Here is a 23,257-nt window from a genome sequence, read left to right as displayed (position 1 = left end):
TCTTTTTTTTCCACCCCGACGGCCTACAATTGAAATTCTCGGCACGCGTTTTCCCAACCAGACAATTCGATCCCTCAACATTTCCTTCGCCCTCAAAACAATTTTCCTTCTTTCATTCACACTTCTCACGGCATATACTGGACCAAAAAAAATACGCCAGTCTCACCGTTCGGATCCAACTCTCCGATAACAATTACACTGAATACATTTTCAGGCCGGTCGAATTTTTTTCTTCAGGCTTTCTTCGCCCACCTAGTAAAATTTCCATCAGAATTTTCCATAGAGACCCTTGGAGGTCAGACGCGCCTTCCAATTCAATTCTCCTGTAAGTACAAGAGAAAAAATGAAGACAAACTAGTTTTTATCACTCTAAATTATCAATTACATTGAAAAATTATTGTACAATCACTGAAATTTGTGGGGCATGAATTTCTCGCGAATTCCCCGGCAATAGTGTATTTTCAAATAAATCCATTTTATTTTTTTCTTCTATTGTTTTCTCGCTGCAAAGGGCACGGAAAATTGTTTGTCGTAGGGTGGAAATCCCAGCAGCTCGCATCGTATTTTCATCAGCTGTGTTCCATGAAATCTCGCTGTCAGTTAGTGAACAGGAACCACAGAACACGAGGATATATTGCGCATCAGGTGGTTTTGATAATCATTAAGACTAGTTTAATACTCTTACCCGTAATGAACGCCTACGTGAACGCAGTTAAATGTCCATCAAGTAGTTGAAGTAAATATATCGGGCATTTAATGCCCCCTACACGTAGCATTAATTTTCATATTAAGAAATCCAATTTATTCATAAAATTAAAATGAAAATTTCCCATAGAATTGAATTTTCAATTTTACCCAGAATTTTGTCAATTCGTCACAATTTTTAAAAATTTAACTAATTGAATGGACAAATTACTCGTTTCATCGATTTCCTTAGATTCCACTGGAAAATAAAGGAATACGATTTTAAATTAATTTTTTGTGGAGAAATTAGATTAATTAGCCGCAGGTAAAAAAATTATGGAATGAAAAATGAAATTATCAATAAACATCACAATGGCTAGAGCAATAAAATGACAAATTAGTATCGAGAGCTGTTGAATCAAAGAATTTGAATTTTACACTGTTTGTTGTCGATGAATTACAACTGTTTCTAGTTGTTGACATGTGAAACATTTATTGCATATTCATATGGCATTTCCATCAATGATGTTTCATGTGCGACGCACAATAGTTTGTTCATAATCAAATAATTAGAGTCATTAGATCCGTATGTTCATCCAATATTTTGATACGGAAATCAGTTTTTGCTTTGTGCTTTTGGCGAATGATCATATCACCGAAGCATTCAGCGTAGAAACAAAATTAGAGCCCGTATCAATCGTTTCTCGTTATCTTTAGCATATTCCATCATACCTCTCTATTATTCGTTTGCATTTATCCCCATTCTTCCAAATACATTTTCCCTCATTTTCCGGCCTGCCAGTTACTAGTTAACATGTTTAATTTTCATTAGCTAATTTCGATTTGATAGATGTAAGAATCCATTTGAAAGAGATGAAACTAATTAAACAGACTTCTAGTTCAACAGAACAGGAATACTTATCAGAAATTTATGATAATGATTTCTCATTAATACATTAAAATTACAAATAACACTCATTTCACTCAAATTAATGTAAAGGAAATATTAGTTTACTTGAATTAAATGAGGTATTGTTCAACTACAAATCGGTTGGAACTGAAGAATAATTCATTTCAGTAGATAGAAATTTATTTGACACGATTAATTTAGGAAAATGAGGAGCACAGATATGAAAATGAGGATTATCCATCTGGTAATTGATTCAAATTACCAATCTTTCTAGGTGCGTCCGATTGCAACAAAATATGATAAAGTCTCATTCCCACCAACTGTGTAATTAATGCAGTGACCATTGATCTAATTACAACCCGGACGGGTCTCTGGGGTCGTGCAGGAAATCGTAGATGTCACGTGGTGGCTCTTCATCGGTGTTTGTACCACGAATATGTTGAAATTTAAACGAAAACCCAACCAAGACAATCGGTGACAAACTAGTCAACGGCTAGTCAAACCTACTCGATTGTTCTCGATCTCTTCACTCAATGTTTCGAGTCTGTGGATTCAGGTGCGCGAGGACATGAAAATTTCAATTCTAAAGGAAATAGTGGACACTTGTCGACAGGAAAAGTCGGATAATTGTTTCTACTAGCGGCCAGTGAATATCAAGAGTTCGACGAACCCGAGGGTTGTGTGTCGCTGTTTCTCTGGTGAAGGGACGAAATCGAGTTACAAACGTGTCGAAGTAGTGTACAAGTACGACTAGTTTAGACAACCCTTCTGACAAAGTACGGCTAGAAAGTTTGAGAGAAAAAATAGAGGAAGAATGAAAAGTGCTGGGTGATCAGTGACGTTTTCAGTGACATTTTCTCCACGAGACAAAACAATTTATTTCTAGCTTCCATCAAGAAACTCTGGCTTTGTGGATTGGTTGGGACTTCATTCAGTCTCTTCTCAGGTTTTTCTCACATTTTTTTCTTTCGCCCCTCACGCTAATTTTTTTTTTTATCCGATTCGTGGAAAATTCCGATTGACAGCGTCACACTCCACAATTTCACATTTTTCCTTCAGTATTTTTCATCAATTTTTACCGAATAATTGAACTGATTTTACAATTGCATTTTTTGGTTCCCGAGATTGCTTGGAATTTTAGTGGACATTAATTTTTTTAGAAATTTTTAACAGTGCACTTTCAGTGAGCAATTGAACTGTGGAATTTTTAGAGAAGTTGTAGTTGGAGTTAATTGAATGATTGGAGGATTCTGCGATTGTAGGAATTGTTCTTCTGTGCAGAAATCCTCGACGGCTTTATCGGCGCACCGGATCCTGACGTCTTGTGGAGATATTATTCTGAAGATTCAGAATGCTATCGTCGGTGGAGGCAGAGTTTCACGATGCCAAAGTAAAGGAGGAGCAGAACCACGTGGAGGCATGTTTTGCAAAGTCAAGAAAGAATCGAATGGGCGATGATAGCGGTGAATATTATTCTCCACATCAGCTCCACGCTGAAAAAAAAACCCAACGAATTAAATAATTTTCATTTACCCTTGAGATATTTCTTCTGAAGTCAGACATAAACACAATCTCGACTTTAATAATTGAAAATTGTAACTTTTCCATTACGACTTCATAATTTTCTTAATTGAATCTTTTTTAATCATCAAAAATACGTCTCCATTATCCACAATTATTATCCAATGGATTTCTTATTAATTATTAAAATTTCAATGCATCGAGATATTCCACAATTATTATTAATTATTAATCTAAAGATTTTTCCAGAATTTTCATTTTCAAGAACAATTAAAAACGGGTATTACAGGAGAGCTAATAAATTTTTCCTGGTAGTAAAAATAATTTAAAAAAAAAAACTTTTTGTGCGTGCGTCATTGATACTGAGAGTCGGGGAGTAATTAAATGAAAAACTTAAATGAAGATGAAAGACTCGAATGTTAATAACAAATCCGAGTTGAGAGTGGTTTCAAACGGTCATGAACTCCTAATTTAGTGTAGGTCTCACGGGAGAAAAAAAAAATTTATCACGTAGACTGTGTACAGGATTAACGTCGATAATACACCCTCCATTCCAATGGCAACAGCAGCACGTGGGTGTTGTTTACTACCAGTGAATGGGGTCAATGCACTAGGTTTCATAATCCCCGACACAATTGTATTCAGCAATTACGCAATAGACAATGATCATTGATTGAGTGATTGATCTCCCGCATTCAAGAATTCCCAAACGTTCCTTCACCTACCCCAAGTGAAAAACTGATTAAAACCACAGGAACTTAGTTGAAATAAATTTAAAGAAAACACTCCGCAACTTCAAAAAAGACACTAAAAATTCCGCCATTTTTTTATTGTTAATTAAATGAATTAAATAAGGGTTTGAGAGTATGACGCTGGAATTGGGATTGAACCCTGAGACCCTGATTATACAAACGAGGAATAAATAGCGGGAGAAAGGGAGGAAGGGATGAAGGGAGAAATCAGGTGAAAGTATTCCACCGAGAGATAATATTTTTCGAAGAGCGAGGAACGCCGACGAAAAATCCACGCGATAGCATATTCATGAGGAACAGAAAAATAATCTAATTATGAGGTAGAATAAAAACACTTCGTAATTGTGAACTTTGTACAAAGAGAAAAATTAATAGTGAATTCTACACTGATTCCGTTGTAAAAAAAAACACGAGTACAATTTCTTTAGTAAAAAATCAGAAATGATTATTCTTACTACAATGTCAGACTTTATTTTCACATCTACAATGAATAATTTGAAGTAATGTAATGAATTAATTGTAAAAAAATGTATTTTTTAATTATTCTTTATGACGGCTTGTTCCAGATTTCATACCAAAGAAAAATCCATATCACAGCCAAGTGTACGAGGACACATTCAAAAAATCCGTGGAATCTCCGGAGGAATTCTGGAGTGAAATAGCAGAATGCGTAGAATGGAACAAGCCTTGGGACAAAGTTCTCGACAATTCGAATCCACCCTTCACAAAGTGGTAATGAGTCCTCCACATTCATTTAATTATCCCCGGTGTCAAAAGAATAATTACCTTTTGTTCGCCATCACATTTCCACGAAGTGAATCATTAGTCACCCCGTGATGTTTCCCTTCATCTAAAAACTACCATCTGGGCTTTATTTTTATCAGGTACGTGGGCGGTGAAATAAATGCCTGTCACAATGCAGTCGATCGCCACGTGAAAGCTGGAAATGGAAAGAAAATAGCCCTCATACATGACAGCCCGATGACATTGTCAGTGCGAAAAGTAACGTACGACGAACTCCTGGAGAAGACGTCGCGACTCGCCGGTGCTTTAGCTGATATGGGGGTGCGGAAAGGTGATCGAGTGCTCATTTACATGCCACTAATTCCTGAAGCTGTAATTGCTGTACTTGGAACAGCTAGGCTCGGGGCGGTTCACTCCGTTGTCTTTGGTGGTGAGTTATCAGTTCTTTCTTCAACTCACCAGCGAAATGACAAAACCATTTCAATCGATTTTCTCTATTATAATCTAATAAAATATAGTGTAACGCAGAGACTGAAATTATTCGTGACACCGTCTTATCAAAAATGTGTTATCTCTAAATTCGGAGATATCTCGGAGATATTGAGGGGTTGTCGATTAAAATCGTTGTATGACTGAGAAATTTTAAGGAAAAAGGGGGTAAATTTTTGAATTCATGAATTAACAAGTGGTTTAGTTTGAGAAAAATTTCCTCCAATATTTAGAATTGTTTTGCCGAATTTTCGAAAATTGCAACTTTTTTCTCTATTCTTTCCTTCGTAATTGTCAGCTGCATCTGCAATTTTATCTATTTTGTCTATCGACTCTCCCCGCATTCTCCAATCATCGGTGGAAATTTAACATTCAGAGTCACGTAAATTGTTAGCGTCTTGAAAAATTGAATAATAGCTGGAGGCGCCTTGTTAGATCGTCCTGAACCAACACAGGACATCAGAGATAAAAGAATTTTTCTTATCAGAATGCTAACCATTTTTACCGACCCTTGTACTTGTGAATTGAATAATGAGTAGACTCTACTTATCGATTACCCATTTTTTATATTTTCACCCGATAAACCGTCAAATTGACTTTTTTGAAATTGAAGGTTTCGCACCGAGGGAATTGGCAACGAGAATTGATCATGCCGAACCCAAAGTTATTATTGCAGCCAGTTGTGGATTAGAGCCTATGAAAGTTATCAAGTAAAAAAACCTTACAATTTATATATTTAATAACCCAATCCAAAACCCATAAATGCCCAAATTTTTTCTCATGTAATTTTTCATTTATTCCACAAGATTCTACGAGCAACTAAGCTATACTTAATATTCATTCAATTAATAATAATTAATATCAATGAATGATTTATCTGAGATAAATGATAAGAGTGTCAGGTAAACCATTTTTCCAGGTGAAATGATATTTTTTATACACAAATATTTTTTTCGATTTGTAGACATAATGAAAGAAATTGAATTTATTAGGTTTGTAAATTTATTATGGATGTATTATAATTTTTAGGTACACAAAAATGGTTGAGGAGGCATTAGAATTAATTTCCGTGAAAAAACCAAAGTGCATCGTGTACCAACGGACAGATGTTTGGGAGGCGCCTTTATCTAATGGCCAGGAGGATTTCGAGGAGTTGTTGAATAGATCTGAACCCCATCCATGTGTTCCCATCGAGGCAAACCAGCCCCTCTATCTTCTCTACACGTCCGGAACAACGGGTAATGTATTTTCACACTCATTCAAACCCGACACCATCCGATTCTCATAATCGTAAAGCCACAGCAAATTGGAAATCATTGCAGATAAGCCGAAGGGAGTTCAGAGACCTGTTGGTGGACACATCGCGACACTGTGCTGGACCATGAAGATTCTCTATGGGATGGATAAAAATTCCATCTGGTGGGTGGCGTCGGATCTCGGTTGGGTCGTTGGATTGTCATATATCTGCTATGCTCCTCTGCTTTATGGCATCACGAGTGTCATGTTTGAGGGCAAACCTGACAGAACACCTGATGCTGGACAGTATTTTAGGTGTGTTTAGGAGATCAATTTTTACGGGCTTCAGCAGCTCGGAAAACGATCCATTATTCAGATATTGAATATCCAGACACAATCAGTGATGTAGAACAATTTTTGTTCAGACACGAGTCTCCGGAAAATTTCTAGTACTCTAAAGGAGATGGCGATTTTTTTGTTGAAGACTTTTTTGAAGTTCTTATTTAGCACTAGAACAAATGCAGCAACAAGAAATTCTCATCAATTTTAGATTCGGAGATATTCTTTAAAAACTCTCCCGCGGAACAAGTCGAGTTTTTACTTTTTAATTGAACTCATGATTTAATGATGATATTTTTAAAAATTGTTACAGGGTAATTGAGGATTATGGAGTTAATGCATTATTCACTGTACCCAGTGTATTTAGGGTTCTTCGGAGGACAGATCCAGACACATTATTGGGGAGAAAATATTCCACGAAAACGTAATGACGATTTGAATGAGGTTTTATGAATTAATTGAATGATTATACGATGATTTTTTTCCTAGTTTGAAGGTGGTTTTCGTGGCTGGTGAACACTGCGATTACGAGTCGAAAATTTGGGCGGAGAAGGTGTTCAAAGTGCCAATTTTTAATCACTGGTGGCAAACGGAGACAGGTCACGCTATCACCGCTACTTGTCTAGGTCTCGGTCAGGCAGTAAAACCACCACAATACACCACAGGAATGCCTTTTCCCGGTTACGATGGTTAGTGACTGATAAGGGGAATGAAACTTTAATGAATTCTTAGCGCAACCATGCATATTGTAATTTCTGTTTGACTTGTGAACTCGAGATTTTCAACTGATAAACACTTGTCTGAGCTCTAGAAAGGTCGTGAAATCAATGAACTCTATTTTTGAGAAGTGTTCACCAAAATCGAGCTTATTATTTTCTACTTGCAATTCGACGTCAAAAAAATGATTGAAAGTTTCCTATACGTATGAATTTTTCTCGATGTTTGTACGTCGATTTAATTATGTAATAAATAATATTCTGAGCGATCCCACATTTTTTGAGAATAAAAAATAATGATGACAGACGAATAGTCAGATTATCCACGTACAGTAAATGTATGAGAGATGCGGCCACTTATTTTTAAATTACTTCGAATTTTTACCTTTCAGCTTATGCCAACTTATTTTTTATCCGCTCTCTCCCTCTCTCTCTTGCAGTTCACATTCTGAGGGAGGACGGGAGTACGGCATCACCACGTGAACTCGGAAGAATTGCCGTCAAACTACCACTACCTCCTGGGACTATGTCGACGCTGTACAAAGCGCCTGACAGATTCAAGGATACTTATTTCTCAAAATATCCGGTAATTTCTGAGATTTATCCCACGACCGCTCTATTATTCAGTGTTAAAAACTATTTCTAAGTCTCGAAATTTCAACTGATACTCATTTTAAAAGACATCCGCAGTATTCTTGATGTGTTAAAGCCACTCAATTTGAAAAACTAATTTTTACGTTATTTTTGAGATATGCAATGTTAAAAAATTTCGATATTTGATTTTCTGGGGAATTGTTTCGAATTTAACGATTCAACATCGACAGGGATATTACGATACTATGGATGCGGGGTATATTGATGAGTATGGGTACGTGTATGTTACCGCGAGAGACGACGATGTTATCAATGTTGCGGGGCACAGGCTCTCGACATCTGCCATCGAGGACGTGGTTCTTGGACATCCTGACGTGGTCGATGCCGCTGTCGTCGGTGTTCCCGAGCACACCAAGGGAGAAATCCCCTTGTGTCTTTACGTCATGAAGAATGGTTTGTAATTTAAAATGATATTGCAGTAAACTAAACTTGGAATTGAAACAGAAGTGAAGGAAAAAATGGAATTTTTAATACAAAAATTTAATTGCCAATATGAATGGAGTATTTAAAAAAGGATTTTTCAGATCCGAGGAAAAATGAAGAGGAGGTGACCCAGGATCTGTTGAGGCAAGTACGGCAATTAATTGGACCCATAGCGTCCTTTAAACTAGCTGCAGCTGTCAAAGGGCTTCCGCGAACTCGCTCTGGGAAAATCATTCGAAAATCCATCGCTGACTTGGCCCGATCGAGAATAGTAAAAGTGAGCTTTTCATTTTCCACTTTGGTGACTAATTTTATTGTTCTGTATTCTCAGCAATTTTCTTACTTTATATTGATAATTTTCTTTGCATTCTGAACATCGTGAATTGATCCGATGATCAATTCACGATGTTCAGAACATTCTCTTGAATTTTTAATGAATAAAGAATTAAAAGAAATCATTACCTTAACGTTACCATGACGACGAGAGAAATGAAGTGGAAAATTTTATTGCGTCAAGGTTTAATTTCTTCAGTAATTTTTTTTGTTCTTCAGATGCCTAGTACGATAGAAGATCCTACTGTTTACATCGACATTAAGAGAGCCCTTCAGAAATTGGGATACGCCAAGTCCGGGCAAGTGTACGATAATTAATTTAAACAATAGCGTAAATTACTATAATGGCAATAATGAATAACCGTCTGTCTGTATAAAATGTATTTTTATTCCGCTGTTATCCTGAGGCATGTAACAACAGTACGATTCACAATGTTAAAGACAGAAATTCACTTTTAATAAAATCAGTGTTTGTTCCTTTTCCTTCGTACTTTTTTCTTCATTGGCCCGGAGATTTTTGCGTTAAGTTCAGGACTTTTTCGCTTTGACGCTTCTGACATCTTTACATCGACCGGAGCCGACTCAGGTTCTGGCGAGGGAACACTAAATCCTGGAATCTGCAATATTTAAATTCTTCAGTAAATTTCGTTCAATTGCACAATTAATCACACAATTTGATACAGAGAAGAGATACATAAATATTGAAAGAATGATAATAAAATAATTTATCTCACCTCTGGCTTCACTAATTTGAACACAAGTTTCTCATGCTGCACATTAGATCTGTCGAGACTCAACTGTACCTCGACAGGATCAAAACTTCTGAACACAACATCCCCACAAGTCTGGGTGTGCTCCTCCTGATTATACACAAAATTAACCGTAGAAACTTCTCCCTTCTTATTCAAATACAGTACCCCCTCCAAGCCATATTTCGGAATGAGTATCTGCAGTGCATTTTTCCTGACAAAGAGAATATACCCAGCCTCAGTTTCAACTCTCTCCCTGAAGAAGAGGTGGGTATTAAGAGCAACCGATGCTCTTCCAGCGTACTGAGCCATTCTGTTTCTGTAATTCAAATTTTGGCAGAGTGCATGGCTCTTCTTTTTGTCGAGGAGCTCTGGATAAGTGGCGTCAGCCCCCACGCAAACAGCCAAAAGACGATGAACAATTATATCAGCATATCTCCTAATGGGAGAGGTGAAGTGGGTGTAGATGGGACAGGCTAGGCCATAATGAAAAAATTCAGTTGGCTGAAGCATTCCACTGACGAAGTAAACAGCCTGCATCATGCAACGAGTTGCCAGTACCTTCAGCATCGTATTGAAATAAGGATTGTCCACTTTGTGTGCTGCCTCCAGGGATTTTGCCAGGTCTTTTCCAGAGAGGGTATTTATCTCGAAACCCTGGTGCTTGCCAGCCTTCACCAGAGGCTCGAAATTCGACTGTGGTGGCTCGGGATGTCGTCGAAGCATCGCACACTCTGGAAATTCCTCAACAATTTTTTTAGCCACTGATATATTAGCTAGCAGCATAAACTCCTCGACCATCGAGTTGGTCTCCCTCATTTTCTTCGCCTCAACCTCAATCGGATCATGGGTTTCACTGTCAACTTGAAAACGTATTTCCGGTGACGCAAGGACCAGCGCTCTGGAAATTCATGAAAAAAGATTATCGTAGATCTCTTCAGACTAATTCAAAGAAAGTAGTCAACAGTGGGGTAGGGGACAGGGAGATTTAAGTTTACCCGTTCTCCAGTCGTCTTTTCTTCAGTTTCTTTGCCAGAGTGTTAAGACCCCTCAGAGACTTGGCTATTGCGTCAGTCTGGCTCGGATCATCGATTTTCAATTGAGCCTCTTCGTACGTCATTGCAGCCCGAGAGCGAATTATTGATTTACAGAAACGAGTATTGATGATGTTAGCGGAATGGTCCATTTCCCAGAGACAGGAGAAGGCGAATCTCTCTTCGTTACCACGGAGTGAGCAGAGATTTGAACTCAGTAATTCTGAAAGTCACGCCATTATTCTTATCTTACTTCTTTTTAATTAAATTTTGTCGTCGACCAAACGATCTCGCTATATTCGCCATCGAGGTCATATTAGATGGCTTCTTTAATATTATAATCAATCTTTCTTAATTAATGAACTTTAAATTGCAAACTCAAATTTTGGAATTGAGTTGGGAAGTCTTACCTGGTACCATGTCAATTCTTTTATCAACAAGGTAAACAGTGGTTGCTCTAGAAGCAGCTTCTTTGTCAAGTGCCGTGCCAGGACGAATAAAATGAGATACATCTGCTATGTGCACAGCAACTTCCAGGTTTCCATTATCCAGTTCTTTACAATGAAGTGCATCGTCGATATCAGTACACCCTGGAGGGTCCACAGAGCATACATCGATGTGGCGAAAATCCTCTCTTTGAGCCACGTCCTGTTATAACAAGTGACATTTCCTATTTATCATTTCTTTTGTTTAGGGATCATGGCGTGAGATGAACAATGTATTTATCAATATTTGGAAATTCTTCAAGTTTGTTCACGGAATTATTTCAGAAAAAATGCTGGCTGGTAGAAAAAATGAGGAAGTGATTGAGGGAAATTCTGGTAGTGATTATCTGGGAATCATGGATGGAAATTCGTTTAGGAATTTTTCTCTGGTAGATCTGCCAGGCATTTGTGGTGAACTGGAGTGCATCGTGAATAATCTCAAAAACTCAACTAATATTGAGTACCTCTTATACGATTATCCCGGGTAAGTTTCGGACTCTGCCGCTGAATAAAGGGGGTTATTTCTTTTGATCTTGTTCAGAATCCTTGAGGAACGCTTGAGGGACAATATAGGGGAGATTGAAGTTCTACTGAAGGAGATAAAAAGTGTAAATTCCAATATTCAGCAGCTGAACCAGCAGCATCTTCTCTTCTCCAAAGAACAAATTTCACTAAAGAAAACTCTCAAGAAACTCAAAGACAATGGTATCATTCCCTTATTTCTATTCCAATTTTTCAATGCTTTAATTAAATCTCGATAAAATCCCATTGAAGAAATTCGAGAGATGGAGACTGTGGTTTCTCTTTTTGATAACGCGATGTTTATCCAATGGGAGAATGCTAAAAACAGCCGGAAAGTAGAAGTCCTCGAGCGGTTTCTGTCAGATGTTATGGTAAGCTCTATTGATATTTCTTGACAATCCAGATGAATTATAATCTTTGCATAGAGTAAACAACTAGCTCTGGAAAATCTAAACATTTTGGCGACGAGGAAGCTGACGAATTTGAAAAAATATCCTAAGGGAAAAGTCACGAATACCAAGTTCATAGAGAGTAATTCAGCCCCAACTCTCTCCCCTGAAAATCCTGAAGTGCAAAAAATTCCGCCAGCTCCACCCCTGCCGCACTGGCCTCTCCCTAATTTCACAAACTGCAATCTTTTTTTCCCAACAGACGATCCAAACAGGTATCCTAATTCTTTAAAATCCAGGGAAATGTATTTTTCTCAAATAAATTTTATTTGAACCAAATAAATCGTTAATTAAAAATTTCCAATAAGTTCCATATGTTTTTTAGATTCAAAGAATGTTGAAAAAATTATGGAAATTTTTAAATAATGATTACCAGCTTTCGAAAAAAACTTGTTTGGGGGGAAAAAATTTCTCAATTCTACACCTCCCTGAAGCCGTATAAAATAAAAATAAAATAGTTTCTAGAATAACATCAATAGAAGAGTTGGACTGACTCCAGAAACTTCTCTTACCGACTCAGTAATGACCCATGGCAGTTTAGGAAGAAAACTGAGGACCTCATCAGAGAATCTGGAATGCGGTACATCGTGCTCGAGTAGCAAGACCTCGTTCTCGGTCTCCTTGTCGCCAACATTTCCGAGGGCCCTGACAAAGTGGCCGAGAGGATACCTGGAATTTCTGGGCCACGAGTCGATAGCCACGATGATCCTCTGCGAGTAGAGAGCCTCTGCCTGTCTCGTCTCGATCCTCACTTTGGGGATTTTCCTCTCAGCTGGCACGAAGAGATGCCTTACATTCTGTACAAAAGGAGCCACAGCCTTATTAAACCAATCCATTACACCAGCTCCTCAATGACAAACTGCATTACCTCTTTGACAGCATTTGGCTGCAATATACCACAGTACTGTCGCCATTTTCGTCTAATGATGCCAACTATTTTGCCAGTTGGTGTGCGTTCAACTTCTTTAGTTGGCTTCTGTACAATTTCCTCCTCGTCGATCACATCCCCAGGGTCCTCTTCTTCCTCGTCCTGGAGTACAATATCACTGGGAGCTGTCCACTGGTCCTTTGGCAGAAGTTCTAGAGCGACGACGTCTCCATCGACAGCCCTGTTCAAGCCAACTCTTCCCTGAACGAGAACGAATTTATCCATTCCCTCCACATTGACAGTCCCTTCAAGAAAATTCTCCCTCGACGCCAAGAACGAGCCCTGGAGGAGCTTTCCACTAGTGATTCCCTTGTGAATCTCAGCTGGGGTCAGGTGACAGGGGAACAGAGGCTCACCCTTTCCCTCCAGGACAAACTGACGTTTACTTAATTTATCTACAAGAACTCCACCGTTGTCCAGTGACTCTACGTACTCCTCCATCGTGAAGGCTAGGAGCCCCTCTCTGCGGGCCTTCTCCTTGTTATCATTGTCATCTGTCAGCAGAACTGTCTTTATCCCCTCCAGGTGACTATTGTACCACTTGGTGGCCTCTCTGATTGCCCTGTCATTCCTGTCATTCGCACTCTCTCCTCTGATTCTCTCCACATAAGTTTCCCTTCGATGCTCATTAACAAAAACGTAAAATTTTCGATTGGGATTAGAGATTATATCTGCCAGAGATTTGTAGACATTTGAGCTTCGGTGTCGCACCTCCTCCAGAACCGTCTGGAGGATTACCACATTGCAGATGAGCTCCTCCTCGAGGATGTGAATCTGGTCTAGAACAATATTTGTATCTAACAGTAGATAATACGGAGTGTTGATTAAAGAACTCGTAGCCCCTGGGCTCTCGTCCAAGATCTTCCCTGACAACTTTGGGCTACAGTTGTCACAGATCTCTGATCCGCACCAGATATCATCCCTGAGGTAGTGATCCCGGGTTATCTTAAAGATATTTCCACTCTTCGTTTTTCGGAAAAATGTCTTGGTCGTCAACATTTTTTATTTCCGGATTTTTCTATTTTCTCACTACAATTACATTTATTATTTAGTTTCTGATAAATAATATTGGAAGATACTGTCAGTGGGTTTTGGAGACTTTTCAGGTTAGGAACTCCATGTGGTTGATGAGATTGAAGCCCTTACCGATTGAGTCTGTTTTTTTTAATTACCCCGTGTTATTAATGGTAATAACTCTCCAGGAATTTATAAACAAAATCACTGTCCAATTTTACAGTCCTTCGAAGACAGAAACCAGATGCAAAAATTATAACACGTCCAATCTATGTGTTTTTAGTTAGTGGGGTTAAATTCGTCGATGTCCCGGCTGCTAACCACCAAGTCTCGAATTTCGTCACGTTTCTGCAGCCCAAGAGAGGGAGGCCGCAACACGCGATGCTGGGGGGTCCATCAAGTCGATGGGGTGAGTTTTATTTTCTGCGGCATGAATGCTTTTTGTTTTTTATTCGTTTAACTGAGATTCAGTCAACTGCAGAACGAGCGGAAGGGAGAAGCAACATCTTGTGGAATATCAAATGAAAAAAATTATTCAATATATTGAAGATATACTACTAATAAAAATTTATTATTATAATGAGCGCGTCGTCTAACCGGCAGCGTGCTTGGCTAGCACGCCGACAGCTGCGGTTCGATCCCGCCAACATTCATTTTTTTTTTTAATAATTCCTATTTTTTCTTTTGTAAATGGCTAATTAATGGAAATATCGCTTAAAAATTGAATACCTCCTCGACGTTCATGTTCTCCTGATACTTTTTCAAAAATTTCGAATTTTTCACTTTCAGTGACAATTTCAGTGAATAGCTCCTCGATGTTCATGTTCCCCTGATACTTTTACAAAAATTTCGAATTTTTCAATTTCAGTGAATAGCTCCTCGACGTTTATGTTACCCTGATACTTTTTCAAAAATTTCGAATTTTTCACTTTCAGTGAAAATTTCAGTGAATAGCTCCTCGATGTTCATGTTCCCCTGATACTTTTACAAAAATTTCGAATTTTTCAATTTCAGTGAATAGCTCCTCGACGTTCATGTTACCCTGATACTTTTTCAAAAATTTCGAATTTTTCACTTTCAGTGAAAATTTCAGTGAATAGCTCCTCGATATTCATGTTCCCCTGATACTTTTTCAAAAATTTCGAATTTTTCACTTTCAGTGAAAATTTCAGTCAATAGCTCCTCGACGTTCATGTTCCCCTGATACTTTTTAGAAAATTTCGAATTTTTCAATTTCACTGGATATCTTCTCGATTTTTAATTATTCCGTTTGTAAACGATATTTTCATTGATTAGCCATTTACAAAAAAAAATTGAAATTATGTTGAAAAAAAAATGAATGTTGGCGGGATCGAACCCCAGCCGTCGGCGTGCTAGCCAAGCCCACTGCCGATTAGACATCGCGCTCATTATTAAAATATTATTTCATTAGTAGTATATCTTCAATATACGGAATCATTTTTTCCATGTGAAATTCCACAAAATGTGGCTTCTCCCTTCCGCTCGTTCTACAGGCGGCTAAATTTCAGTTAAACAATTAAAAAACAAAAAGCATTCATACTGCAGAAAATAAAATTCACCCCGTCGACTTGATGGACACCCCAGCATTGCGTGTGGCGCCCTCCCTCTCTTGGGGTGCAGTACTGCGATGCCGCCGGGGTCACTCCAACCCCCAGAACTGAGCCTCTACTTTAGTCAATCCTCTTTGTATCCGATATTCCGATCTAACCTAGACGAGATTTTCTAACCTTTGCTTCAAAAATAGATAAACATTTTCCGTGTGAATATAAGTCAGTACATGGTTTTTTAATATCGTTAAAAATGGCTGATTTTGACACAGACTTGTTTAATGCTTTTGAAGAAGCCAACGACAATGTCGTAGAAATTATTCCACAAACCACTGAACCAGAAGCCGGAAGTTCCAGTCACAAGTAATATTGGCTATATTGGGGCTATATTATATTACTGATACAGTAATTTTAATATTTTTAATACAAAAATAGTTAATTCTTTGTTTGCATTATATTTAGGAACGATGAAGCTAGCACGAATCGGAAACGCGAAAACGATGATGTCGATGACGCGGGCACGAAGAAGATGAAAGTCGAGTCAATTCTTGATGACATCAAGTAAGAAACCACCCTTGATTCCACTTAGTCATGTAATTCTAAACAAACAGTAATTCTTGACTTTATCCACAGCGTTGATGAGCTAGTCTCGCAAATAAAGATCCACAAAATAGAAGCTATCGAATCATGTACTCACGAAGTGGCAGTCCCTCCAGACCACGACTACATTCCTTTGGAGATTAAAACAACCCCTCCGGCAAAAGAATATAAATTCATTCTCGATCCATTTCAACGAGAAGCCATTCTCTGCATCGAAAACAATCAATCAGTTTTGGTCTCAGCTCACACGTCAGCTGGCAAAACCGTAGTAGCTGAATATGCCATTGCCTGTTCGTTGAGAGACAAACAACGAGTTATTTATACAACCCCAATCAAAGCTCTGAGTAACCAAAAATATCGAGAGTTCTATGAAGAATTCAAAGACGTTGGGCTTATTACCGGAGATGTTACGATAAATCCAACAGCTAGTATTCTGATCATGACCACAGAAATTCTGAGAAATATGTTGTATAGAGGATCAGAAGTGATGAGAGAAGTAGGATGGGTGATTTTTGATGAAATTCATTATATGAGGGATAAGGAGCGAGGGGTTGTATGGGAGGAAACATTAATTTTATTGCCTGATAATGTACATTATGTTTTCCTCTCAGCCACCATTCCCAATGCTCGACAATTTGCCGAGTGGGTAGCACATCTTCACCATCAACCTTGTCACGTAGTTTACACTGACTACCGTCCAACACCTTTGCAGCATTATATATTTCCAGCTGGAGGTGATGGTATCCACTTAGTAGTAAATGAGGACGGTCAGTTTAAAGAGGACAACTTTAATAGAGCGATGGCCTGTCTTCAGAACTCGGGTGAAGCTTCTAAAGGTGACCAAAAAGGCAGAAGGGGTGGGTTCCGCGGAGGGAGTGCTGATTCCTCCAACATCTTCAAGATTGTCAAAATGATTATGGAGAGGAACTTTGCTCCAGTCATCATTTTCAGTTTTTCTAAGAAGGATTGCGAGCTGTATGCTATGCAAATGGCACAATTAGACCTCAATTCGCCTCAAGAAAAATTACTAGTTGATGAAGTATTCATGAATGCCATGGATGTGTTGAGCGAGGAGGATAAAAAGTTGCCTCAAGTGGAAAATGTACTTCCGCTGCTGCGAAGAGGAATCGGAATCCATCATGGAGGCTTACTTCCGATTTTGAAGGAGACGGTAGAGATCCTTTTTGGTGAAGGATTGATAAAAGCCTTGTTTGCTACTGAAACATTTGCTATGGGGTTGAACATGCCTGCAAGGACAGTTTTATTCACAGCCCCAAGGAAATTTGATGGGAAAGAGTTCAGGTGGATTACATCAGGTGAATATATTCAGATGTCAGGACGTGCTGGCAGAAGAGGCCTCGACGAGAAGGGAATAGTCATTCTAATGATTGATGAACAAGTCAGCCCTGTAGTAGGAAAGGCAATTGTTCAGGGAAAAGCAGATCCAATTAACTCCGCTTTTCACCTGACTTATAACATGGTTTTGAATCTTTTAAGAGTCGAGGAGATTAACCCGGAGTACATGTTAGAAAGAAGTTTCTATCAATTCCAGAATCAAGCCGCCATTCCGGATCTTTATAACAAAGTAAAAGAATTACAACAAACTTATGATCAAATCGAAGTTGAAAAGTTCACGCAAATTTCGGCATACCATGAGATTCGGGAACAGCTAGATAAATTTGGAGGAGATTTCCGGAATTATTTGACGAAGCCAGAGTACCTTGTTCCATTTCTGCAACCTGGAAGAATGGTGAAAATAAAGAATCAACATGCATTCGACTGGGGAATCGTAGTCAATTTCAAAAAGAAAAATTCGAGAAATCCTAAAGAAAGCGCAAGCATAATTGTTGACGTTCTTCTTCATGTATCCAAGAACTCGAAAGAAGACGCTCCAATCCCGTGTGCTCAGGGTGAGGAAGGCGAAGTTGAAGTCGTGCCCGTCCTACATACTTTAATCTCCCAAATAAGTTCGCTCAGACTCAAATATCCCAAGGATTTAAGACCCGCAGATAATCGTAAGAAGGTCTTAAAAACTATTCAGGAAGTAAAAAGACGGTTTCCAGATGGTCCTCCACTCCTAAATCCTATAACTGAAATGAGGATTGAAGATTCGCTATTCAAAGATATTGTAAAAAAAATTGAAATATTAGAGGAAAGATTATATAAACATCCGCTACACAAGGATCCACATCTTGATGAAATTTACAATAATTTTTCTAAGAAGCAAGATGTGGGAATGAAATTGAAAGAGGCGAAGCAGGAACTGAAACAGGCCAAGTCTGTGCTTCAGATGGATGAATTAAAATGCAGGAAGAGGGTTTTGAGGAGAATGGCCTACTGCACTGCTGCAGATGTTATCGAGCTCAAGGGACGAGTTGCCTGTGAATTGAATGGTGCAGATGAATTACTGCTTACTGAAATGATTTTCAATGGCTTATTCAATTCGTTGAGTATACCACAGGTTGCTGCATTACTAAGTTGTTTTGTTTGTGATGAAAAGTCCTCAGAAATGCCAAAAACCACTAATGAGCTGAGTGGGCCATTGAGACAGATGCAGGATCTTGCCAGAAGAATTTCTAAAGTGTCCTCCGAGGCCCATTTGGAACTTGATGAGGATTCATATGTGGAGAGCTTCAAACCATATCTAATGGATGTTGTGTATGCTTGGTGCAAAGGCGCCAGTTTTCTCCAGATCTGCAAGATGACGGATATTTTTGAGGGATCCATCATCAGATGTATGAGACGACTCGAGGAAGTTTTGAGACAACTAACACAAGCTGCAAAGAATATTGGAAATACTGATTTAGAGAATAAATTCAGTGAGGCCATTAAAATTATGAAACGTGACATCGTTTTTGCAGCCTCGCTTTATTTGTAATGAATATCGTTTGAAAATCTATTTCGGTACAAATATGAAACTCAGATGAGTTGATTTCATGTAGCAAATATGAAAAGAATATTGAATGAAATTGTAGATTTCTTCCAATTTATAGATTTTTTTATTTTCCAAAAACAGATCTCGGTTTAAAACATACAATACAAGAATCGAGGGTAGGTCCTTCCTTTCAAATCATCGAATAACATTTGTTTTCAAAATTTTCATCGTTTGTCTTTACTTGATTTGTTTTGTATCTTTTTACTGTGTTCTTATAAAATAGAGCTTGTGTGTAATACCATGTCAGATTAAAAAGATACAGCACATTTATTTTTTAATTTCTAGGACGAAAGACAACGCATTTCAATGTTGTCGGGCTAAAAAATGGATGAATTTTCAATAAATAAATACAATTTTTGATAGAAAAGGAAAATTGCAATTATTCGAATATCTATCGTGTTGTAGATTTCGTAGGAAAAACATTTTTAACAACTTATCTTTCTTCTAAAATTACGGTCTCTTGTGTGCAGAATTTGAGTTCCGATAGCGTGCGCTTGGTATCCATAAATGTAAGCTGGATCAAAAAAAAGGAAAGTTGCATTGATAATCATGATTAAATAATTATTCTTACCCAATGAGATATGTTTCACACTGATACATGAATCCCATATATAAATTCCACTTACTGGTCAATATTGGAACAATATTCCAAAATGTTATTTAGATAAAAAAATTTTAATAGTAATTTTATATTAATCTAAGGATCGGTTGGATAGACTAGATTATCTCGTGTTTATATTTTTTTATTTGAAAATTTGGTGCAGTCCTGCTTCGAACACAAATGCACCACAAAAATGCATGCGTACTAAAAAAAGTAAAAAAAAATATACATAGAGTGCGTGCTTTTTAATTCCCATGAGGATAATTGTAATAAAGCCTGGGGCCTATGCTGATTATTCTGTATTGAAATTGTATCCGAAAAACTGTGAAAATAGATTTTAAAAAAAGAGAAGCACCTTTTTCTGAATTAGCTGGGGAAATTGGCAAATTGGTTGCATGTGTACTGTGTAAAAAATGATTAGTCTTTATTTGAAATAGAATGTAGAGTGATGTGAGATATTCTATCCGATCTATCCACCCGTGCCTTAATACAATCTTTATATGAATCATATGAATCAATGAAAAACTCACGTCTCTTCGAGGCCAGCTAGACAAGACCTTATACTCTTCTGTAGGATATCCTTCGACTATAAGAAAATTGAGAAGTGTCTGTAATGGTGTGTCCGGTCGGAATCTGCGTTCTAAAAACTTCCCTCCTGGTAGTCTGACCTTGATTTTCAAAACGCCATCGGACGAATCTGCATCGGGCTCTGCCGGCAAGCTGGATTCTACCGCAAGTCTATGGGCTTCTTTTCTCGCCTCCTCAGCAAGTCTCTCATTCTCTGCTTGTTCCTTTTGCTGTTTCTCAAGCCGTTTTGCTTCTTCCTTAGCTCTATCTGCAGCTAAACTCTCCTGATATGCTTTATCCTGCTCCTGCTTAACCTTTTCCCTTGCCTGTCTCTCCTCTTCCGCTCCAATATCGGCACTTTTTTGTTCCTGGAAAACATCCACTGCATGAATTAAGTTTATCAGCAACTCGTTAACTCCCACATTGCCGTTTACAATGGTAAAAATTTCTGTTGTTGACCTCGACCTCATTAGAATCATCAGTACAGGTAAAGTGTCAACATCAATATTCCGTACAGCTTCAGAGCCAATCATTCCCAAAGATTGGGTAACAGAGTGGAAAAATTTCTGCATGTTACTCTCATATGTGAAGTCCCATCCCCACACAATAAAATTTGCTGATAAAAGTTGCAGAACTGTCTCACAACCTAATAGTTGTGTACAGAAAACATTAGTTAATACGCTGTTATCGTGATGCAAATAGACAGCTAGGAGTCTACGGTCTTTAGCAGGTTTTAAACATGATTCTTTGATAGCTTCGTCGAAAGTTCCAGTAAAAAATTTTGGGTGCGCTGAACCGTAACGTTTCTCAAATTGATCGGCAAAGTGTAGAGTCCCCATTGTCTCATCTTCAACATTATCTGGCATTAAGCGTAGGATTTTAGCTGGAGTAATATTATCAATGAACTGGTCATCTTCAATGATAAAAGACCCTGGAGCGTCTTCGAATTCCTCAACATCTTCATTTTCGTCGGCAGAGCTATCACTGTTCACTAGATCGACAACTGGTTTTTCTTTACTTGGCATTTTAGACACAGTTAAATTGTGCTCTGGAAACGATATTCCACTTTGTGCTAGATTTATCTTATCATCTTCAACGGTGGTTGGCCAGCCTTTCCACTGTTGATTTCTTACTGGAACGTCGATTAAGGTGAAAACGCCAGTTTTAACGTCTAGAACTGACGCTGTACCAGGATATTTTAAATTGTAAGTTTTGTTGTATACCTCGTCCTTTATATTTAGCATGTATGTTTGTGATAGACGATCTGATAGTGTAATCCTGAAATAGTACAAATAAAAGAAATTAATGAGACAATTCATTTTTCTTACTTAATCCAAGTAAGATAGCAAAAAGGAAAGGTTCAGATAAAATAAATAGACAACCCAGATAATCCAGCCGAGGCTTAAGTGGAAAACTGATTATCGTGAAGATTGAAATTAATGGCTTCACAACGGATGCAGAAATAAAACTTACGCGTTTAAAGTAGAATCTCCAATCTCTACTATCGGATTGAGCATTAAGAAATTTTCGGCCGGCAAATTCAAACTTTGGAGCATCACATTATTTGTCTTTGGCCCCTCCTTATTCCATCCTTCGAGTTCTTGTTGACAAGGAACAACATTGGTTTTCTTAAAGATAGCATCTTTTAGATCACCTATAACGGCAAAAATTTTTGCAAAAAACCAATGAATAAATTCAATCAAACCATTCAAACTAGATATGGAGTGCTAGAATGAACCAATGACAGATCAAACTCAATTTGTGAAACCCTCTTTTGAAATTCAACTCAGCCAGTAAAAATTTACAAGAATTGCAACTCTGTTACGAACTAAGATGATTACAAGCAACCAATTTCACTCATGTTTAGACAAGTATTTGTTAAAAATTAATCTGGAAGTCAAGAAAATTTATCTTGACTCACTTCTTAACAATACAAATAATTTTTTCACAAGCTTCTAAATGATGGATAAACATACTCAGCGTGCAGCTGTCTGAAATATCAATTTTATAAATATGGTCCAAATATTTGACGTTGAATGTGAGTATTGTAGATTTCGACTTTTTCAGGCTGCTTGTTCCGGGCTTGGCGAAATAATCTTGCTGACTTTGTTGTATTTTGTTTTTTGTCACATCTGAGGATGACGAAAATGTTACAACTGGCACTCCCTGTACAACCTCCATCATCTCAATGTCTGGACTCATTTCCGATGGTAATTGCTGTGTATCGTGGTGCATCGCATTGTTCAAAGCAGCCTGTCCCGCGTTTCATTAAAATTTTATGTTATTAATTTAATTAACGATTTTTGTGCATACGTTCTCGTAGAAATGATTAAAAATCGGACTACTTACCACCAGATCCCAATTAGTATTCTCAAGATGCATAATTGCCTCACCAACGTCCTCAATCCCCGAGCAAGCCTGCAAAAAGTGCACAATATCGATGGACGGACATGACAATGAATGATGACAATAGAAATAAGACTAGCTCAATTTAATATTCTTATCTCATTTTTGGGATGAGAATAATCACGGAAAATTAAAACTTTAATTAAAAAATTATTCGCATGCATTAAACGAACGAATGTTTGGATTATTAGCCATTTCAGGCTAAAAATAAGGAGCTAACCTAATAATGGTCCACCGCAGTTAATTGATTTTTACCTGAAAGTCAGCCAAAGTAACCTCTCGATTTTCTGACATTATTGTTCCACGTTGTATTGACCCCAATAGCTCCGAAGTTGAATGAAAATCGATAAGTTTCTTCAATTTTTTTTCTTGCAATGTTGTGTTTTGGACTCCAAATCATCAATTATGCTCTGGAATACGATGTACGCATTGCCACTCACGCCATCACTTCTAGAAGTATAAAATGGTATGATAAAACGAATACGCTAGAAGTTTAAGTCTGATATGAGAAATGCCAAATTTACTACAAAATTTCATTTATAGATTTGAGGTTTGAGGTAAAACAGTCGAGATCATTCCTGATTATAGAATTTTTGGT

General features: G+C 37.9%; 5 protein-coding genes across 6 annotated transcripts; 3 read left to right on the top strand and 2 right to left on the bottom strand.

The window, feature by feature from the left end:
- Positions 1–2,057: 2,057 nt before the first annotated feature.
- Positions 2,058–9,284, top strand: LOC105263663 (acyl-CoA synthetase short-chain family member 3, mitochondrial). The gene is made up of 13 exons (XM_011300010.1): positions 2,058–2,540; positions 2,876–3,057; positions 4,434–4,599; positions 4,752–5,041; positions 5,714–5,810; positions 6,130–6,338; positions 6,423–6,651; positions 6,989–7,099; positions 7,165–7,364; positions 7,832–7,977; positions 8,216–8,438; positions 8,570–8,745; positions 9,021–9,284. The coding sequence occupies exons 2-13, from the start codon at positions 2,946–2,948 to the stop codon at positions 9,117–9,119; spliced, it is 2,058 nt and encodes a 685-aa protein (XP_011298312.1). The 5' UTR covers positions 2,058–2,540; positions 2,876–2,945; the 3' UTR covers positions 9,120–9,284.
- On the bottom strand, positions 9,170–14,443 carry Dis3 (exosome complex exonuclease RRP44-like protein Dis3). The gene is made up of 6 exons (XM_011300013.1): positions 12,909–14,443; positions 12,553–12,837; positions 10,995–11,232; positions 10,549–10,807; positions 9,536–10,451; positions 9,170–9,418 (listed from the first exon to the last, which is right to left on the bottom strand). Exons 1-6 carry the CDS (start codon positions 13,965–13,967, stop codon positions 9,266–9,268), a joined length of 2,910 nt encoding a protein of 969 aa, XP_011298315.1. The 5' UTR covers positions 13,968–14,443; the 3' UTR covers positions 9,170–9,265.
- On the top strand, positions 11,285–12,595 carry LOC105263664 (uncharacterized). Of its 2 annotated transcripts, none has more exons than XM_011300011.1 (5): positions 11,285–11,553; positions 11,611–11,774; positions 11,844–11,962; positions 12,017–12,255; positions 12,506–12,595. In XM_011300011.1, the coding sequence occupies exons 1-5, from the start codon at positions 11,294–11,296 to the stop codon at positions 12,531–12,533; spliced, it is 810 nt and encodes a 269-aa protein (XP_011298313.1). In that variant the 5' UTR covers positions 11,285–11,293; the 3' UTR covers positions 12,534–12,595. The 2 variants fall into 2 exon arrangements, with proteins under 2 accessions (XP_011298313.1, XP_011298314.1); XM_011300012.1 differs by having other exon boundaries at positions 12,499–12,584.
- Positions 14,444–15,697: 1,254 nt separating the features above from the next.
- Mtr4 (exosome RNA helicase Mtr4) lies at positions 15,698–19,443 on the top strand. The gene is made up of 3 exons (XM_011300008.1): positions 15,698–15,913; positions 16,013–16,111; positions 16,184–19,443. The coding sequence occupies exons 1-3, from the start codon at positions 15,804–15,806 to the stop codon at positions 19,026–19,028; spliced, it is 3,054 nt and encodes a 1,017-aa protein (XP_011298310.1). The 5' UTR covers positions 15,698–15,803; the 3' UTR covers positions 19,029–19,443.
- A 51-nt stretch (positions 19,444–19,494) lies between these two features.
- Positions 19,495–23,000, bottom strand: casp (Fas associated factor casp). Its single transcript, XM_011300009.1, has 6 exons — positions 22,915–23,000; positions 22,603–22,671; positions 22,230–22,506; positions 21,727–21,907; positions 20,217–21,531; positions 19,495–19,599 (listed from the first exon to the last, which is right to left on the bottom strand). The coding sequence occupies exons 1-6, from the start codon at positions 22,951–22,953 to the stop codon at positions 19,519–19,521; spliced, it is 1,962 nt and encodes a 653-aa protein (XP_011298311.1). The 5' UTR covers positions 22,954–23,000; the 3' UTR covers positions 19,495–19,518.
- Positions 23,001–23,257: the final 257 nt, after the last annotated feature.

Source organism: Fopius arisanus, unplaced genomic scaffold, assembly GCF_000806365.1.
Source record: "Fopius arisanus strain USDA-PBARC FA_bdor unplaced genomic scaffold, ASM80636v1 scaffold00016, whole genome shotgun sequence".
NCBI lineage: Eukaryota > Metazoa > Arthropoda > Insecta > Hymenoptera > Braconidae > Fopius > Fopius arisanus.
This window is presented reverse-complemented; position numbering and strand designations above follow the sequence as displayed.

Bases quoted from the DNA above. Each gene is read 5' to 3' on its own strand.
- LOC105263663 (XM_011300010.1), top strand. From the start codon at position 2,946: ATGCTATCGTCGGTGGAGGCAGAGTTTCACGATGCCAAAGTAAAGGAG. The intron at 4,600-4,751 runs GTAATGAGTCCT...TATTTTTATCAG, and splicing joins AATCCACCCTTCACAAAGTG to GTACGTGGGCGGTGAAATAA. The intron at 5,811-6,129 runs GTAAAAAAACCT...TATAATTTTTAG, and splicing joins GAGCCTATGAAAGTTATCAA to GTACACAAAAATGGTTGAGG.
- LOC105263664 (XM_011300011.1), top strand. From the start codon at position 11,294: ATGAACAATGTATTTATCAATATTTGGAAATTCTTCAAGTTTGTTCAC. The intron at 11,775-11,843 runs GTATCATTCCCT...ATCCCATTGAAG, and splicing joins CAAGAAACTCAAAGACAATG to AAATTCGAGAGATGGAGACT. The intron at 11,963-12,016 runs GTAAGCTCTATT...ATCTTTGCATAG, and splicing joins GGTTTCTGTCAGATGTTATG to AGTAAACAACTAGCTCTGGA.
- Dis3 (XM_011300013.1), bottom strand. From the start codon at position 13,967: ATGTTGACGACCAAGACATTTTTCCGAAAAACGAAGAGTGGAAATATC. The intron at 11,233-12,552 runs GTAAGAGAAGTT...TTGTTATAACAG, and splicing joins CATGGGTCATTACTGAGTCG to GACGTGGCTCAAAGAGAGGA. The intron at 10,808-10,994 runs GTAAGACTTCCC...CGTGACTTTCAG, and splicing joins AAGAATTGACATGGTACCAG to AATTACTGAGTTCAAATCTC.
- Mtr4 (XM_011300008.1), top strand. From the start codon at position 15,804: ATGGCTGATTTTGACACAGACTTGTTTAATGCTTTTGAAGAAGCCAAC. The intron at 15,914-16,012 runs GTAATATTGGCT...CATTATATTTAG, and splicing joins GCCGGAAGTTCCAGTCACAA to GAACGATGAAGCTAGCACGA. The intron at 16,112-16,183 runs GTAAGAAACCAC...CTTTATCCACAG, and splicing joins TCAATTCTTGATGACATCAA to CGTTGATGAGCTAGTCTCGC.
- casp (XM_011300009.1), bottom strand. From the start codon at position 22,953: ATGTCAGAAAATCGAGAGGTTACTTTGGCTGACTTTCAG. The intron at 22,507-22,602 runs GTAAGTAGTCCG...AACGCGGGACAG, and splicing joins ATACTAATTGGGATCTGGTG to GCTGCTTTGAACAATGCGAT. The intron at 21,908-22,229 runs GTATGTTTATCC...TTGCCGTTATAG, and splicing joins TTCAGACAGCTGCACGCTGA to GTGATCTAAAAGATGCTATC.